This window comes from Melitaea cinxia, chromosome 18 (genome assembly GCF_905220565.1).
Source record: "Melitaea cinxia chromosome 18, ilMelCinx1.1, whole genome shotgun sequence".
NCBI classification, from domain to species: Eukaryota; Metazoa; Arthropoda; class Insecta; order Lepidoptera; family Nymphalidae; genus Melitaea; species Melitaea cinxia.
In genome coordinates this window covers 11,683,974-11,702,139 of record NC_059411.1, presented here as the reverse complement: position 1 = coordinate 11,702,139, position 18,166 = coordinate 11,683,974, and the positions used below count along the sequence as shown (strand labels likewise).

General features: G+C 33.5%; 2 protein-coding genes across 2 annotated transcripts in view; one reads left to right on the top strand and one right to left on the bottom strand.

Moving 5' to 3' along the window:
- LOC123662048 (bifunctional glutamate/proline--tRNA ligase) overlaps positions 1–4,128 on the bottom strand; it is a 38,180-nt gene extending 34,052 nt beyond the window's left edge. The window contains exons 1-9 of the mRNA XM_045596938.1: positions 3,986–4,128; positions 3,573–3,905; positions 3,226–3,376; positions 2,993–3,112; positions 2,438–2,564; positions 1,802–1,994; positions 1,261–1,432; positions 823–981; positions 258–332 (exon numbers count right to left, since the gene is read on the bottom strand). Of these exons, the coding sequence (XP_045452894.1) occupies positions 258–332; positions 823–981; positions 1,261–1,432; positions 1,802–1,994; positions 2,438–2,564; positions 2,993–3,112; positions 3,226–3,376; positions 3,573–3,905; positions 3,986–4,022 (1,367 nt within the window). The 5' untranslated portion in view covers positions 4,023–4,128. The remainder of the gene's footprint in view (positions 1–257; positions 333–822; positions 982–1,260; positions 1,433–1,801; positions 1,995–2,437; positions 2,565–2,992; positions 3,113–3,225; positions 3,377–3,572; positions 3,906–3,985) is intronic.
- A 455-nt stretch (positions 4,129–4,583) lies between these two features.
- LOC123662120 (potassium channel subfamily K member 9) lies at positions 4,584–11,781 on the top strand. The gene is made up of 7 exons (XM_045597004.1): positions 4,584–5,083; positions 5,612–5,829; positions 6,685–6,859; positions 7,894–8,000; positions 8,076–8,194; positions 8,901–9,012; positions 11,668–11,781. The coding sequence occupies exons 1-7, from the start codon at positions 4,957–4,959 to the stop codon at positions 11,779–11,781; spliced, it is 972 nt and encodes a 323-aa protein (XP_045452960.1). The 5' UTR covers positions 4,584–4,956.
- The last annotated feature ends 6,385 nt before the right edge of the window (positions 11,782–18,166 follow it).

The following is an 18,166-nucleotide window of genomic DNA, read 5'->3' as shown; positions in this document are numbered from 1 at the left end:
AGGGCTGGCTTTGTCGCCCTGAAGACACTGCTGCCCCTCTTCAGCCTTTGTATTTGGAAGCCAGCAATTGGGTAGTTACCCTGCCATCGGTCGGCTTTAACAGTTCTAAGGTGGTGGAACTGTGTTATCCCTTAGTTCCCTCTTTCAAGACTCACGGAAAGAGAGGTGGTGGCTATATTATTTACTGCCATAACCACACAGTATATATAAAGAAAAACTTTCTAATATGATAATTTATATATATATATATGACTTACCAGCCATCGACATGACCTTGCTCCACAAACCAAGTAAGTTTCCGCTTGGACAAGACAGTGTTTGTCATACTCAATCTGAAAGAATAGAAATCCTATATTTGTACATTTTAATAAGTTGTGTTGCATTAAATCAAGTAATACTTTATTATTGATATGGTGCAGGTGGGACAACATTTTTAATATATCAAAATTGAAAGCAAGTGCTGTGAAATTGTAATTCTAGCTTGCTTAGCTCAAACAAGAGACATTAACAACTTTTTTCAATTGACTCTATATTATTGTGAATTGTAGTCATTGAATATGATACTAGTTAAAAGGCCTGTTATACAAAAGACAATCAAAAATTGAAACCATTTATTATGCAATTATTAAGCCATTATTACAGATTAATACATTTATCGAAAAGGCCAGTCTAGTATTAGTCTACTAATCCAGTGAATTCTCCTATTCTTTTACTATTTGAACTATTAAACTATTAAACTTATCATAACAATATAAAATTATATAAGATTTTATAACTTTTAACTCCAACCTCATACCTTAAAAAATCTTTACAAATACATACCTACTGTATTCCCATATATATGGTTTTCTCAAACCCAAAGCCTCAATGAACCAATAGAACTGTGGGTCTCGGTCGTGGTACTCCATAGTTCTTAACACATGTGTTACATCCTCAATTGCATCCACTATTGGACATGCAAAGTCATAGGTTGGGTACACTCTGAAATTTTTGTATGAATGTTATTAGATTGAAGTAACAATGTTCCATGACCTGACTTTTGAAAACCTACTGTATATGGTAATATTTCATATGTGAATATGATATTTTGAGTGTATAAAATGTGGATTTCAAATATAAAATTGAATATGGTATGAAGAAATTTTTACACATCTATTTTACTTCATTATGAGAGAAATTTATAAATTTTAGCACTTTTAAAGTGGTACAACAGGGCCAGTCGACATTTGAATTTGTAAAATTTGATAATAAACTACTCACTTGTACTTATTACCAGTACGTGGATGCGGTTCGGGCTTGCAACGGTAAATAGTGGGGTCACGCATACAGCCATTGGTGGACTGCATATCTATTTTTGCTCGAACACAATTTTGAATACCGATTGCACTTCCCTTTTTCATTTCCTCCCACAGTTGTAAGTTCTTCTCAACAGCTGAAAAATACATATTAATATTGTTTTTGATTATACTATATTACATGATCAAAGTATAAAAGCACTGTATAGTTTATTTGTTATAAAATAATCTCAGTAGAAAATAAATATGATGGCTATCGGCATATTCTTTGACAGACCAATTATAAATCAGTTAAGTACAATATAATATTATGAAATTATTTCTCGGCTAAAATTACTATTATCCACTAAAAGTACAAAAAAGTTGAGAGAACTAGAATCTGTCAAGTGTTAATACTTAATAGTATTTTTTCTAGTTCTTAATATTTCTCTTAAGTAAGCAGGTTGACAAACAAGGATGTATGTAAAAATATAGAGACAGAATTGTTTCATACACATCCAACTTACAATTATTCCTATTTTTGCTCTCAATCTTCTGTTCTCTCTCGTTCTTCATTTGCTCAGCGGGAGTATCATCAACAAATGCCTTCCCTTCTTTGATAAGTTTCTCACACAGTTCTAACATTAGGTCGAAGTATTGTGATGTATGAGTAAACATGTCAGGCTTTATTTCTAACATCTCTACATCTTCAAGGATAACCTAAAAATCAAAAAATCAAAATCATTCCTTTATGACAGAAGGTTTTAAAATAAAAGCACTTGATGAAACATCATTTTATTAAAAATTATAATTGTTTTAATAAATTAACTTTACACAGTTAAAGTGAAGCTACCACCAATTCAGAAAGTAGATTTTGAAGAGAAGAATCGGAAATTGCATTTACCGTTGTAAAAATGGAAATTATATATATGTATAAATATTAATAATTACAGATGTTATCTAAGTAGCGATAGTGCAATTATATTAAATTATAGCTGTATCAAATTACTTATTATAGAAAAAAATTAAAAATATAAATGCATCAAAAAAAATCTCAGTACAAAAACAAATGTAGTAGTAAAACAAAGGAGTACTGTTTCTAACAAGACTACAAAGGAGAATATAATAAACTTTATTTTCTTTTTAATAATAAACTCTCTTACTTTCTCAAATTCAGCATTCTCTTTTGCAGGGTTGGTGTCATCAAATCTCATAATCAATTTCCCCTTGAATGCTTGTTGGTAATATTGATTAAGTAGAGCCGCTTTAGCATGACCAATGTGAAGATACCTGAAAAATTATTTAATTGGGTAATAACTTATTTTATTTCATTAAAAATAATAAATATTTAACATACCCACATAGGCAACTCAATGTCTGATGATGAGTTATATCTACATATATATTTTCTGAAGGTACATAAATAATAGTTTAAGTAAATATATATATTACAGGGCAGGAATCAAACCCGCAAGGCTTGAAGCAGAAAGCAAATCCACTGCAAACTATGTCAATAGGTTAATCATAATACACATGTTTTATTTTACAGTTTTGCACTTAACTGATTATAAGCTGATAAGAAGTTTTATTGTTATTCTTTTAACACTTATATTGATAAATTGCTATTGCACTTATCTTTACACAATAATGTGTTTAATGTATCCATAGTATGTTAGCAGTTTTATACTCCAAAGAAAAATTACAATTTTAATGCCTACCCTGAAGCTTCTGGTGGAAAACGAACAACAACTTTGCCCATTTCAGCATTAGGCAGTTCAACAAATTTGCCTTCTTGTTGGCGTCCAGATCCAGCATCTTTGTTAACTGAAGGTGACCTTCTGTAATATTATTTATTTAAATTTATTACATAATGCAAAAAATAATTATACGAATGCTGAAAGTATGCAACAAATTCTGTATTCTGTTAGTATATATTAAATAAATTGTTTACTTTGAAGATGCCCTTGATATAGTTTCAAGGACATCAGAAGGTAACTCTTTAAGTACTTTAGTTACAGGATCTTGCGCTTGAACAAGCTTCATCCAGCGTTGAATGTTCTTTAGAGGGTTTGACGCTGATATCTCTTTAAATTTATTTGATGCTGTAAAAGAAATGAGTTATTTCCTTACACAATTGCATCATCTATATATGTGAAGAATGTAATATGACAAATACAAAGACAGTTAATTAAAGATGATATAATTTACAGCAAAGTTTTGTAATAAGATTGTATGAACCAACATATATGAATTTTGTTGTAAAATTGGTTTTTAATTTTTTTTTACATAAATACTTACCATACAAAACGCTAAAGACAGCTAAATCAGATACAGTGAGTGATTCACCAACTAAATAAGTCAGTGGACCAAGAATCTTGTCAAGATACTCGACAGACTTAGGTATTTCCTCATCAAGAATAAGACTGAAAGATAACCAATGGTTCATCGTCACTCTCTGTAGTGGTCCAACTGATTTATTGAATGCATTCTCAAGAATTCTTATCAAGTCGTTACTAGTTCCATACGACAAAGCTTTCTTTGTGTTTGGAAGAGTAACAGAAGATTCGCCACCCCACACAATCTCGACATTATTTGCCGAAGATCTATAAAATTCTGCAGCGAGCAGACCACCTGAAATAAAATACAAAAATAGCTAGTTTAAACTTCGTCCTACGGGTTTTAAAATAAAAAGGAACCAGTCAAAATATTACCGAGCGGCGGGTTAGCTTTATTACAAAGAATTTTCATGTTAGAATATTTTTTTTACAATTATAAATTATTATCGTGGTATTTTAAGTATTTCGGCACCTCGCCGGAAATCGCTCAGAAGCACACGATGTAGAGAACTGTCAAAAAGACAGTATTGACTTATCTGTCCTTGAAACTACTAGCTTACGTTTCAACTTTCAACTTTTCAAGTAATGTGGGTGATGACCACATTTAATTATTTTTTTTTCTTCTCTACGCCATCGAATTAAAATATAACTTCTACTCCAATAATAAAACATAATATTGATATTTTACTAATGATAGCGGTTGATTAAAAAAGTTATTACCTATTGTATTTGTTATGATGTAATGTAAGGGAATTTTCTGTTTCGGAAATAATTTTCATAATTACAGATAAATTGTAGCCAATGTCTTAATTTTTTAATTGTAAGGCAAAATTCATAACAATATACACACATATTCATAAACAAAATTATTTTATTAATTTTGTATAATTAAATTAAATGTATGTATATAATTATGATTTATGAATGTATGTAGTTGGAGTACCAAGTAGCAACCATCAACTCAGATACTCTTTGCACAGCAACACTGCAGTATTAAAGTCACAAATTCAAATAGAGCTAAATTATTGTTTTGGTTCCATTAAACCATTTTTCATTTTATTCACGATTAATTTTATTTATACAAAATACGTCGTAAATTATGGCGTGAAATAATAGCCATAAGTAAGTGAAATGTTGATTATGTATTGTTTTCCATACGTTTAAGGATACTTATACGTTATTGGGACTTGCGATTTTTATGAGCAAAAGAATTTAGAGTAAATCAAAAAAATTGTAATAAAATAAGCTGATTTTACTTTTTGATTGCAAGATCTATCACTTACGTTTGCACAACTTATAGTTGAAAAAGAAAAACGTAACTCACCTGGTAGAAAAAATAAATAACCATGAAAAGACAAAACGTTCGAACTCTTTCGTTGGTTGTTTGCACATTCACATATCTTCTTATTGGGGCTGCAGTATTCGATGCTTTAGAATCTGATACTGAAAGCAAAAGATGGGAAATACTGTCAGGTAATAATTTGTTTTAGCTTTGATTGTTTTTTAGATATGAATTTGAACCGAACCTCGTACTGCCATATTATTTTAATTCAATTAAGAAAAATAAAAAAAAAAAAACCTTAAATTTTGACCTTTGACCCCGAATAACATTTGTAGCACACAGGATTGATGGGGATTTTTAAAACTTTATTTGTAATGGCACTCCACCAATATTTGGCTCTGTGGGAATGGGATGGAAATGTATATTGATCGGACTATAAATTAAGTTGATAGTAGTTTACTTAGGTTTTGTTAATATTTGATTGATATATCATCAGTATTTTGTAGACCTTTACTGTCCTGGTGAGCAAGAATTGGAAGGAAATAAATTGTATAACTAGTACTTTAAAATATTCGTAGTTTATATATGTATCAAATGTAATATAATACTCGGTGCACTGAATACATTTCACACTAACTTGTAAAGCTTGTTCCTCCCTTTTTAATAGTTATTTGACGCAGTTGGGTTTTTTGTTTTTTAATAAATAATTTTAATTTTAGATATGAAAAATGGTTTAGTGCGTAAATACAATATTACACCAGAAGACTATCACATGATAGAAATAGTTATTATTGAGAACAAACCTCACAAGGCTGGACCTCAATGGAAGTTTGCCGGAGCTTTCTATTTTGCTACAGTTGTACTAGCTATGATTGGATATGGACATTCAACACCTGTTACTGTCGGAGGAAAGGCATTTTGTATGGCTTATGCTATGGTAAGAAAAACGAGTCATTAACGTGTGATGACACAGCTCAGTGAACACGCCACTAGCCAATGTATTAAAGATTGATATGTTACAAATTTTTTTATAAATCATACAGATTCTTAATGGTATCTTGGGCTTTGTTTTTGTGTGATATGTGGGCCATTTATTTTACTGGAGCCATTGGATATAAACTGTTCATTAAGCAGTAAACAAGTAAACTATTTTTACAATAAAGAAATAACTATGTTATCTATACATATAATAAAATGGTAGGAAAGTCAAAACTGTACACTAAATATTTTATTAAAAGAATACTTGGGATGTGATCTACAATCGATACCAAAGCCAAAAATATGATTTTTAGAATTTTTGTCTGTTTGTATGTATGTCTGGGATAAACTCAAAAAGAACTGCATGAATTTACTTCAAATTTGGCACGAATATTATTAAGAAGTCGGGTCAACATATAGGCTACATATTATCACACTATCACCTACGTGGAAAGAGCAGTGAACCTTTATTTCTTCAACGCATTCTGTAACAACGCGTAATCTAATGACGCATATTTGAATGTTGTTGTTATTATGTTAATAATAACCATGCTATAAGCTAGCTTCACACTATAAATAAAGACATTCTGTAGTATATTTAGTATCAGCATTGCACCCGTGTGAAGCCGGGGCGGGTCGCTAGTTTATAATAATGTCATACCATTTTTTTTCTTGTTTATTCAATAGACATATCTATAACTATAAAATGTTCATTACTAAACATAATTATTAAATTAAGATGAAAATGTATGCAATTTAAAGTAAAAATAAACACAAACACGGTACATAGGCCAAATTTTTTTTTTATTTGCAGGTGGGCATTCCACTAGGTCTGGTGATGTTTCAAAGTATAGGCGAGCGTCTCAACAAATTTGCGTCAGTGGTAATTAGACGTGCTAAGTGCTATTTACGTTGCAATACAACTGAAGCTACCGAGATGAATCTCATGTTTGCGACTGGTATGCTGTCATCTATCATTATAACAACAGGTAAGCTTTAAAATAAGGACAGTCTAGACAGAAAACAAAAATGTTAATGTTAATATCACAGCAAATATGTAACTCCCTTAAATTGCTAATGTGCTGGCACTTTATGCTCTATGAGTTCTGTGACGTCAAGCATAATGAAACAATACAGTTTAAAGATATCACAAAGTAAATTTATCGCTTGCGTTAATTTGAGGAAACAACATATTAAAAAAATTTAACTAAATGGACTATCCAACTGAAAAAGAATTTTAAACTTCATCAGTTCATGAGATTAGCGCGTTTAAACAAACAAACAGACTCTTTTTAATATTAGTGTATATATGTAAAACAAAAATTTTGTACCCCTTTTTAGGCAAATCGCGCGGACACACTGAGTACAGAATGCTAATATTTTTTTTAATTATGCTAAAAACTACATTAAATCAATTTAAAAAAAACACACACACACTACCATGTATTTAACACGCACCATAATACGCACATATACTCTTTTGTTTATTGTTAAGACTGTGGTCAAATTGAAAGTTTAAAAATAAAAGATTTTTATTTTATTTTAATATTTTTATTCAAATTTTTATTTTATTTTAATTTTTTTATTCAAAATTTTAATTATGGTCGAATTTCTATCACTGGGTGACCACTAGTATATATATAAATACCTAAATAGTCAGCAGCCGACTTTAGGATCTCTGACAAAGATTAGTCTGAATAAGATAGAAAATAATATAATATGGATATAAACTAAAATATAAAACTGATATAATTGATAACTGAAATAATTGATATTTGTTAAAAAAAAAAAAAAAAAAAAAAAAACATAACCAATGTACAAATCAAAATTCGCCAGCTACATATGCTAACAGTATGGATTACTAAACGTGTTTATTAGGAAATAACGTCCACAAAATGTCCATCTTGTGCATTATCAATTTTCTAAACACTATGTGCAACCTAATTATGTATCATATCATTGAACTCAATTAAATCTTTGAGATATTTTTTTTTGCAGTAAAATAAAAGCCGTTATTTTTTAGGAGCTGCTGTGTTTTCTCGATACGAAGGTTGGAGTTACTTCGACAGTTTCTACTATTGCTTTGTCACACTTACAACTATCGGTTTCGGCGACTACGTTGCCTTGCAGGTATTGTTAATTATTGACAATTGAAATAAGGTTGAATATTTATTATCTTTATCATAAAATATATATAATTTTCAGAACGATCAAGCACTGACAAGCAAACCTGGCTACGTGGCGCTTAGTCTAGTTTTCATCTTGTTCGGACTGGCGGTAGTCGCAGCCAGTATCAATTTATTGGTGCTACGATTCATGACTATGTGAGTTATTTGACGAGAAACTAACAAAACTAGTTGTTTATTGTATTTTACCTACTGTTTATTGCAAACCTACAAAGATTTTCAATTGTGTAGGCATATATTTCATGAATAGTAAAATATATAACTTTGACGAAAAAGATATAAATTCTGAAACGTCGTAAAGTTTGCTACTCAAAGGACCAATTAGTAAAATATTTTCAATTACAAATGATTTTGAATTTTGATTAATCTTTGATCAGTTTGAAAAATCGTTCGGAGAGTAGATTTTGACAAGGTGCCCAACTTTTCCTCTGACAACGATTTTCGATGATGGTAGCTAATAAAAGAAAAGGGGTAGTAGGGATGAAATATGTAAAGCTGACGATTCTCAAAAATTTATTGTCCCGTAAAATTTACTTGATTTTAATAAGTAACTTATAACTGAGGTAGGTAGGTAGGGCATAGCAGGAAATTTCCTGCTCAAAATATGGAGCAGCTCGACTGGGGTAGTACATCGACCTAAGTGACCAGACCCCCCTGGGGCAATTGGGGATAGGGTTTGCAACGCGCTTGCGATGATTCTGGTGTTGCACACGTCTAGCTAAGACCTATTTGTATAAAAAAAAGTAGTAAAAATGGATCCGGAATCCTGGGCTAATCCTCTTCAAATTATTATACAGATTATGTTTACATATGTATGATTCTTTAACTTATATTATTATTCTAGGCAAGCTGAGGAAAATGCTCGCGACGAAGATAAGGACAGTTCGAGAATAGTGCTGCCTATAGACGCACATCCACTAGCGGGGCGCCAACGTTCGCATGAAGACCAAGCTTCTGTAAGTTGCTTTATTAATTTAATATGACGTCGCATTGGTTGTACTGCGAAACATTTGTATTGGTCATACAGATGTATGCCGTGGTTTGGGCGTTTGTGCTGGAGTATTGTGTGTTTTCCCGGACCCCCGACACATGAGAATTTCCTTCTACTAGCTGTTTAGTGTGAGGTGCTTATGTTTATATTTAATTCTTACAAAATCATTAATAGTACACTTATACATATGGACTCGGGGAGAATGATTTCTGGTAAAAAATTTCCTGGGCACAGAGGTTCAGTCAGTAGGCTCGTACCCAGATATGAATGAAAGGGATCAGGAAGAACTATAAAAACTCTGTTGATTCGTGCTTGATGATAATGACGAAAATTTATAATGTTAATAATATAAATGTTTTTTAGTAGTGATTTGGTATCGAAAATCCGTGCTGTGAGTTTTGATACAAACTATGTCATGTTTAGGGGGTAGGTGAGGTCGACAAATTATATATATTATTGTACGAAAAGTAGATAAATTTGATGACCTAAGGTGCGGTAAGGTAAGGTAAAGTAATTATATATATACATATATATATATATATATATATATATATATATATATATATATATATATATATATATATATATAAAATCTTCAAAGATCTTTAATGTTAAAATTGAATGTAATTTATAGACATCTGTCAATTTTGAAATATATTACAATCACAGAAGCTGCTAATATTTAAATGTAATTTTTTTTAAACTCAAGCCGTGAAAGCTTAGGATCAAATCACAAAATAATAAAAAAAAAATGAGTGTGCTTTAAAGTTTATATCAAACGACTGAAGTAAAACTTCTTTAGCTCCATCTAACTTATATCTCCCTCTCAACTTCCGTTCGCCTTACCCGATCACACGCCCTCGTCACACAATCACCAGCTTACTCCCCAAGTCAGCGTGTGTAAGAAGTTTTACTTCAATATACATCGTAAATATGTATTTATCTCTTTTTATAAGAAACGTTTCGCAGTATAACATCACTGTCAGGACAGAACGCATCACTACTCAGCGATACCGTTTCACACGATTTCACTGCCAATAACTTATATGGTTTCTTAGGAAGTAAACACTGTAATATTTAAAAATACACTGAGACCTTGGTGCTCGTTCATTACATTACAGTAGTGTAAAAATAAAAGTCAATCCACTCAATTTTTTTCTGTTTATATTTCAACCACCAATATATATACGAGGGTGCGTTTTTAAGTTCGCGGAATGAGAGGGTTGGAGGGGGGTGATTAGGTTCATTAGGATCGTAACGTGTTTAGTGACTCATAATTAGTATAAATACGAGATTTCATTGTTATTAGACTATTAGACTTTGAGCTATCGCCAACCAAGCAACATAATCAGGAGTGAAAAGTGAAATATGGAAAAAATCGAATATTCGTGCCGTTATAAAGTTGCTTACCAAGTAAGGAAAATCAGTTGCGACCATAATGGATGAGATGTCATCGGTTTACGGTGACTCTTGTCTAGGAAAACCCATGGTGTACAAGTGACACAGTTTGTTTAAAAAAGGAAGGGAATCCCTTGAAGACGATCCGAGGCCGGGCAGGAGCATCGAGGTGACCACGCCAGAAATTATCCAAAAAGTCGAAAAATTTGTACTCAACGATGCTCGACTAAAGAAGAAACAACTCGCAGAAATGGTTGGCGTATCCGATACAACCAGTTTTAAAATCCTGCACGATCATTTTGGCATGACTAAGGTCAGCGCAAGATGGGTACCGAGAATGCTCACGCCGCCGCAAAAACAACAACGCGTAGAGTGTTCACGTGCATTTTTGGACCTCTGCAATGAAGACGAGGATGGTGTATTGAGTCGAATTGTTACTGAAGACGAAACTTGGGTTCATCATTATGAACCTGAGTCGAAACAAGACTCTATGCAGTGGCATAAAAAGAGCACATCACCCCCCAAGAAGTTTAAGGTGTCACAGTCAGCTGGGAAACTCATGGCAACGGTCTTTTGGGACTCAGAAGGAAAATTATTGATCGATTATAAAGATATAGGTGTTTCTATAACCGGAGAATACTACGCTTTAATATTAGAGCGATTAAAAGAAGCCATTAAACAGAAAAGACGGAAAATTGACGAAAGGTGTGCAGCTTTTGTACGACAATGCGCCCCTCCACAAGAGCCGCGTTGCGTTGGCTGCCCTGCTTAAAATGGGCTTCGATATTTTGAACCACCCACCCTACAGCCCAGACCTGGCCCCGAGTGATTATTACCTCTTTCCAAAAATGAAAAAAAGAGCTGCGGAGTAAAAAATTTACCACCGATGATGAAGTTAAGGAGGCAGTTTTAGCATATTTTGAGGACAAAGACAAAACATTTTTTATGAGGGTATAAATAAATTAATTGAAAGATCTGAAAAATGTGTCCGTCTTGCAGGTGAATATATTGAAAAGGAAAAATAATTTGGTTTTTTTATTTCAACCCCTTACCCTTCATTCCGCGAACATAAAAACGCTCCCTCGTATATATATATATATATATATATATATATATATATATATATATATATATATATATATATATATATATATATATATATATATATATATATATATATATTGGTGGCTAACAATAGTTTGAGTTGTATAATCGGCGGCAGGTGTGCTCGTGCAACTGCCTCGGCAACAAGCAGTGCGAGGGCGGCGCGCTGTTGCCGGCGCCCGCCCGCCGCGCCGCCCGCCCGCCCGACCTCGCCGAGCGCGCCTCCGTCTGAGCCGGCGCTGGCGGACTAGCGCCCGATCCACGGAAGCGGGGTTCACTGTGACTGAATCTCACTGGGCCATAATTAAGTACTTTATATTTTTAACCGACTTTTGAAAAATGAGGTTTTCAAATTGTTTTTTTTTTTTTAAATGTATGTTACCTCAGATCTTTTGACCGATTTGAATGATTTTTGTTTTAATCGAATGTAGTGTGTCGTGTGGTTTCATTTAAATTTTAATTGAGCCAAGTACATTTCGACCTATATGTAATAATGCGTATTTACTTGACTATTTTTCGTCTACTTACGTTTTATTACTTGTCGATGTAATGGAAGTCGGTTTTTTATCGTTTGCAAGCAAACACAACTTTCTCCAAAAACAGTTGGTGGTCCCTGGCAAAACATACGTTTTCTCAACGCAAAAGAAGCACTGAGTTAAACGTACTAATAAACATTTATTTATTCTGATATTATAGCTGATCCGACAAGATGCTTTCTTAAGAATAGGGAAGGCTCTAGTCTAGCCCATATAGCGCCCGGGTGCAATTAATAATACCTCGGTGCCCAGTTGGTTCGTAAGAACCTTCTACAAAGTATTAGGAGACTACAAAAAAAGGCATGTATTTAGTGCGGCAACTAAGTAAAATGAATATAGGTTTAAAAAAAAATTAGAGTGGGTACCATATATAATGGGTTGGCAGCTAATAAGGAGTATCGTAATAAGTAATAGGTAGCATATTAATATATCAGTAATAAGCTCCGTTTTAATTTAAACTAGCATCAAGTTTTTCTTTTGGGAACTGAAATAATATCTAAGCGGAAACTTTATGGCGAAAATAAAATAGAAAATAGGCATTCATAAATAATATAAATCAGATTCTATTTAAAATTGTTTGTATGAAGAATAAATATAAACTAGCTTATATTATACATATAATGTGTGACTTTTAATAGCTTTAAATAAACTCTAAAATGGCATGCAGAAAAAATATTTTGCGGCCTTTATTTTCAAAATTATAGGTGAATAAATAAAAAAAATAAAAAGAGTAATTACTTTTATTTATTTTTAAATAATCATAGAAGACTGTAGTTATACCTAAGTATTAAAGTTACACAATAAAAAGTTACGCAGTTAGACACAATTAAATAAAAAAAATATATTATTATTGTATTATTAGGGTAGGTTTAGATTTGGCAGGACGCCCTCGCTTTCTTTTTTGACCAATTGGAATCAATTTGGCCTCTAAAGGCGGAGTGGCTAGTTTCAACCTTATGGCGAGGCCTATTATATGTTTACACACATATATTTTAAAAAATTGAGGGCAATTGCACATGCCTTTCTTCCATTCTGTTCTTGGCAGTACAACTTTCCAGAACGCAAAGTTTTTTTCTTTATACTCATCAAATGTATGCCATGTTTCGTTATATGCCATATCCGTAGCCCTAGCTTTCTCACTAGGTACTATATAAACGTTGTTTGTATAATCCGATGCTAAAGTCTTTACTTTAATGTTCTGCTTTGCCCAACAATATCCTTCTGTCCATTCTTTGAGTTCAATGTTGTGTGTCTCTGGGAATAAGTCTTCAGAGATTTGGTTTGACCATTGGGTAACCATATCACTCGCCACAACAAGGAAACGTGAAAGGGGAAAACGTTCCCGCATCGTATTATGATCTTTGATAGTCTTGTTAAATGCTAAAGCGTTGTTTGTGGTCGGTGAAAGGGTTGCTGCAGCCCCAAAGTACCAGTTAGGGTTTTTGACTAGCCACTCCCTTTTAAAGTATTGTATGAATGCTGTCTTAGTAGCATGTTTGGCAACAAAAGCATGGGCAGCAGCATTGAAAATATCAACTGATGATGCATTATGCAAAGCGTCTATATCTTGCAAAATATCTTTTCTGTATCTTTTTTCTACAAACTTTTCAACAGATTTTTGCATATTTTTTTTAGCATGCGCCCAACACATACGCACAGTAGTATCAGAACCAAAAACATGGATAAAAGCATTTTTTATTGCTTGAGCTGCGTCACACACTAATACTTTTGGTTGTAAATCATGATTAAACAGTGAATGAACTTTCTCCTTTAATCCACTAAAAATCATCTCAAAGTCTTCTTCTTGTTCATTAGTGGAAACTCCTAAGCAAAGGGGATAAAATTTTCTGTCTTTATTTGTAGTTCCAACAATCAAAACAGGAAAGCCTTGCCATATCAATTTGTAGGTTGCATCAGCGTGGAAAACGTCAGAAGAACATACAAACTTTAATAATTTTCTTGTTGTCAAAACAAATCTGAAGATCGGTTGGTCACTCTCTAATATCCAGTACTTAATAACAAATGGTTTATCCTCATCTTCAGGAATAGCTTCATGATCATGTATCTACTTTTCTAATTCACCTAAGTGAATAGTGTGGTGTCCGAATTTCACGCGCCGCCTATCACTTAAAGAATTATTTAGTTGAACTTTTGTAGGCAAATTTATTCCATCAATTTTTTGAAGAGAAGGCAATATAGCTTTAGGCTTCAAATGTAAGTCAAAAAGTCTGTTGATTTCTGTTTGAGTATGAGCGTCGATGCCGTAGTCGCCTCGAGTGCCAATATTTTCGTGATTATGTTCAGCATCTGTATGATATGCAAGAATATTGTCGGTTCCACTCTCAAATAACAAATAAAGTTCTGCCGCACACTGTGGTCCCTTCTTCCGAACTTTATTACACCTGTAAAAACGTTTTTGCCCCTCTTCTGTCATTCGCGTAAATTTCCGAGACCAAGTATTTTTTGAATTCACGAAATCTTCCGCCTCTTTCAAGTTTGAAAATTTAGATTTAAAAACCCAAAGTTTGTTTCGTCCACGTTTGGGTTTCATTGGTCCTTGATCCTCTGATTCTGCTCCACTTGAATAGTAATCCGGCACTCCTTCATCACAATTTATTTCACGACTTGGTCCAGCTAACTCTAACTGACTCATCTCCACATATAAATCACTAAATACTGGTAATTCACTAAAATATTACGCAAAATAAACAAAACTAAACATTAACGTGCACATTACCGGCGAATAATGAAAACAATAACAATCTAGAAGTCGCGTGGGCCCGCCGCCCGCGCCGCTTGCTATTGGCCGTGCACCCACACGCACCCCGCCACCCCGCACTACACTCGTATCCAACCATCGCACCTTCCGCCGTTTTCATGAAATTATGATCAAAAAATATTAATAATTAACTCTTATTCATTTTTATTGTACTCGTTTTAATATTTAGAGCTGCCCGCAAAGCGAAGCCTGAAAGTGGGTTTTTAGACGGCACGAAATAGTTGGTAATATTATTATCTTTGCCACCCTACTAACATTATTAGTCGCCAAGTCATTATTTATAACTTCTTGCCTAATATTTTATTTGACTGGTATAGTTTATTTGCTACCTAAACGCAGCTGCTAGTTTTTAGTTTTTATAACAACTTTAATTTTGAACCTTACATAATATAATAGTCGCGAAAATATTTAATCGCTGGCAAGTTATTTTATTTGTTGCAAACATTTAGTCGACTTTTAAGTTATTAGTCACTCGGAAAATAATAAGCTCAAAAATAATTGTGTTTGCTCGCAAACGAAAAAAAAACCGACTTCAATTACATCGACGAGTAATACAACGTAGATCGACGACAAAATAGTCAAGTAACTACGCGTTATCAAAGATTACTCAAAAAGTAGTTATCAGATCTCATTAAAATTTATATGTGACCACATGACAAACATCAGCTTTCGATTAAATTAAAAATTATTAAAATCGGTACACCCAGTAAAAAGTTATTGCGGATTTTCGAGAGTTTCCCTCAATTTCTCTGGGATACCATCATCAGATCCTAGTTTCGTTATCATGGTACCAAACTAGAGATATCCTCTTTCCAACAAAAAAAGAATTATCAAAATCGGTACATCCAGTAGAAAGTTATGCGGTATAATACAACGTAGGTCGACGAAAAAAGCGTCAAGTAAAAACGCATTATTAGATATAACTCGAAAAGTAGTTGTTAGATCTCAAATAAATTTAAATGGGACCAATTGGCACACAAAACCTTTCGATTAAAACAAAATTTGTCGAAATCGGTCCACACGGGCAAAAGTTCTGATGTAACATACATAAAAAAAAAAAAAAAAAAAAAAAAAAAAAATACAGTCGAATTGAGAACCTCCTCCTTTTTTGGAAGTCGGTTAAAAAATGGCTGAATTGGTTCAATCGTTCTCGAATTTTGCGCTTAGTAACATTTAGCGATCTATTTTAATTTTTACAGATAAATGTTACAATCAAGTTTTATTGTCCCCTAGTAAATGCTAAATATCAATTAGCGCAGTTAATGATGATGTAATCAAAAAATAGTTGCGTCATTTTCATATAAAAATTTCATTAGGTATTTCCCTATGTGTAATTAAAGGAATGCTTCTAGTCACCAAATGTTTTAATATTTATTAATAATGTTAGTTGTAACGCATTTTATCATTTTTTTTGTTTTTACTAATTTTTTTTTTTTTTTTTTTTTATTACGTTACATTTGGAAAACTATGAGTACATATAGATTATAGATCTGGGTTTAGATATAAGTTGTAATTGTTGCCAAATTTAGTTATAAATATATATTGTATTCATATAATCTACGCTTTTTATGCGATTAGAATTAATTGATGAGATATAGTGATTCTTAAAAAAAATGTACATGTACGTTATTAGAACTAAAAGTGTGTCAATCTCGCTTCTCTCTATTTCCATTATATTGTTGCTATAGTATAAGTATTATTTAAATCTTATTGTAGCCAAAGTTTTATACATTTATAAATTATAAACATTTTGACATTATAGGATTATATTATGTATGTCCTTTAATAAAGCCGTCGTCGTTCTAAAGATTAATCTGTGAAATAGCAGATGATGAGCAGAATAAAATACTGACATTATATTAATAATGTGTTAATATGTTTTATATACACGTGGGTCGTCTGTTCCTAAGGTAGGCAACTAAATGCCTGTGTTTTAGATAACAGGAGACTTAAACAGATACATAATTATTTTATATTTAGAAGCTAAGCGATATTGTGGTCTCGATTTGACAAATCTAGTCATATTTTGTTTTCTACGACAGTTTAATTTTAATGTATGATAATATTTTATTGTCAAAGACAATGCCAAACTTATCGACATATAAATAGACTTATCATTAGATTTAAATATTCAGTTATTCTCTATCTTAGATTTAGGTCTTAATTAAATTTTATCTGTAAAAGTATTCATAAAATGCACTTTTTAGATAATTGTATTTTATCTGTGATATTGTTTGATCTCATTTTTTTTAATTGATGCTCAATACTATAATTTTTACAAAATTGTATTTGATGGGATATTATTTATTAAGTTTTTTTTGACTGATGTTAATTTTTATTGTAACATATCGCTTTGGAAATATTGTGCCAAATAAAGTCACTTTAAATAAATGTTCTATGATTAAAAAAGATTTTTTTTCGGGTCCTCATTACTACTGTTCATATGGTCCTATACCCTTTTTATTTGTTTAATACACCAATAAAACTTTTAACTTTTAAACGTAAGGTATTAGGTATAGAAAGTTACATTAATTTAATATTGCGGACGCTTCTACCACATGTAACACTATTATTACTTTAATTTATTACCTTAATTTATTTCTTAATTTTCACAATTTCTGACACTATTCGCTAGTCTGTCTATTTCACAAGTCTGATTAACTTCCAGGGGAGTAGATGGATCTCCTACTGGGCGCGTATCGGACCCAAGGGGAACGCCGCTCGCGGTTTTACCGCCGTGGGTGGTAGGGGTTTTCGGACCCCCGCGGACTAAAACCAGAAGATTGCTGGGGACGTTGGTTCGCGCTCCTGAGGATTGTAAGGCCTTTGGCCGGGGGGCGGCGTACCCATCCTACGGCTCGGAGGTCGTGTGCGGTGCAGGGTAGCACGTAGGGTGCCGACGGTGAAGGTGTGGCACTGAGACGGTACGGAGACGTGGGGGTCGGGTTTTCCTTACCCCACGCGGAGGTCGGCGTGGGTGCGTTCGCTCACCCGCCCTAAGGCGCGCGAAAGCGCGCTCTCTATTTCGCCGAGGTCGCGGTTCGCCGTAGTGGGCGGCCGTGGCCACCTTGGCGTTTGCCAACTGAGGTGGGCTCGCCTGAGGCGCCGGGGTGGCGCGAGGAGGTTGCGCCCCTGGAGTGCGGTTCTGAAAGGTGTGGTGTTGCGGGCGGGGGGTTTACACCCCACCCGCGGGCCCGGCGAGTGGTGGGTCGGGGTTCCGTCGTCCGCGCTAATCGGCCCTGAGGCGGAAGGTGCACTACGTGTTCAAGTGCGCCGTCTGAGGTGTTCTGCACCACAATGAG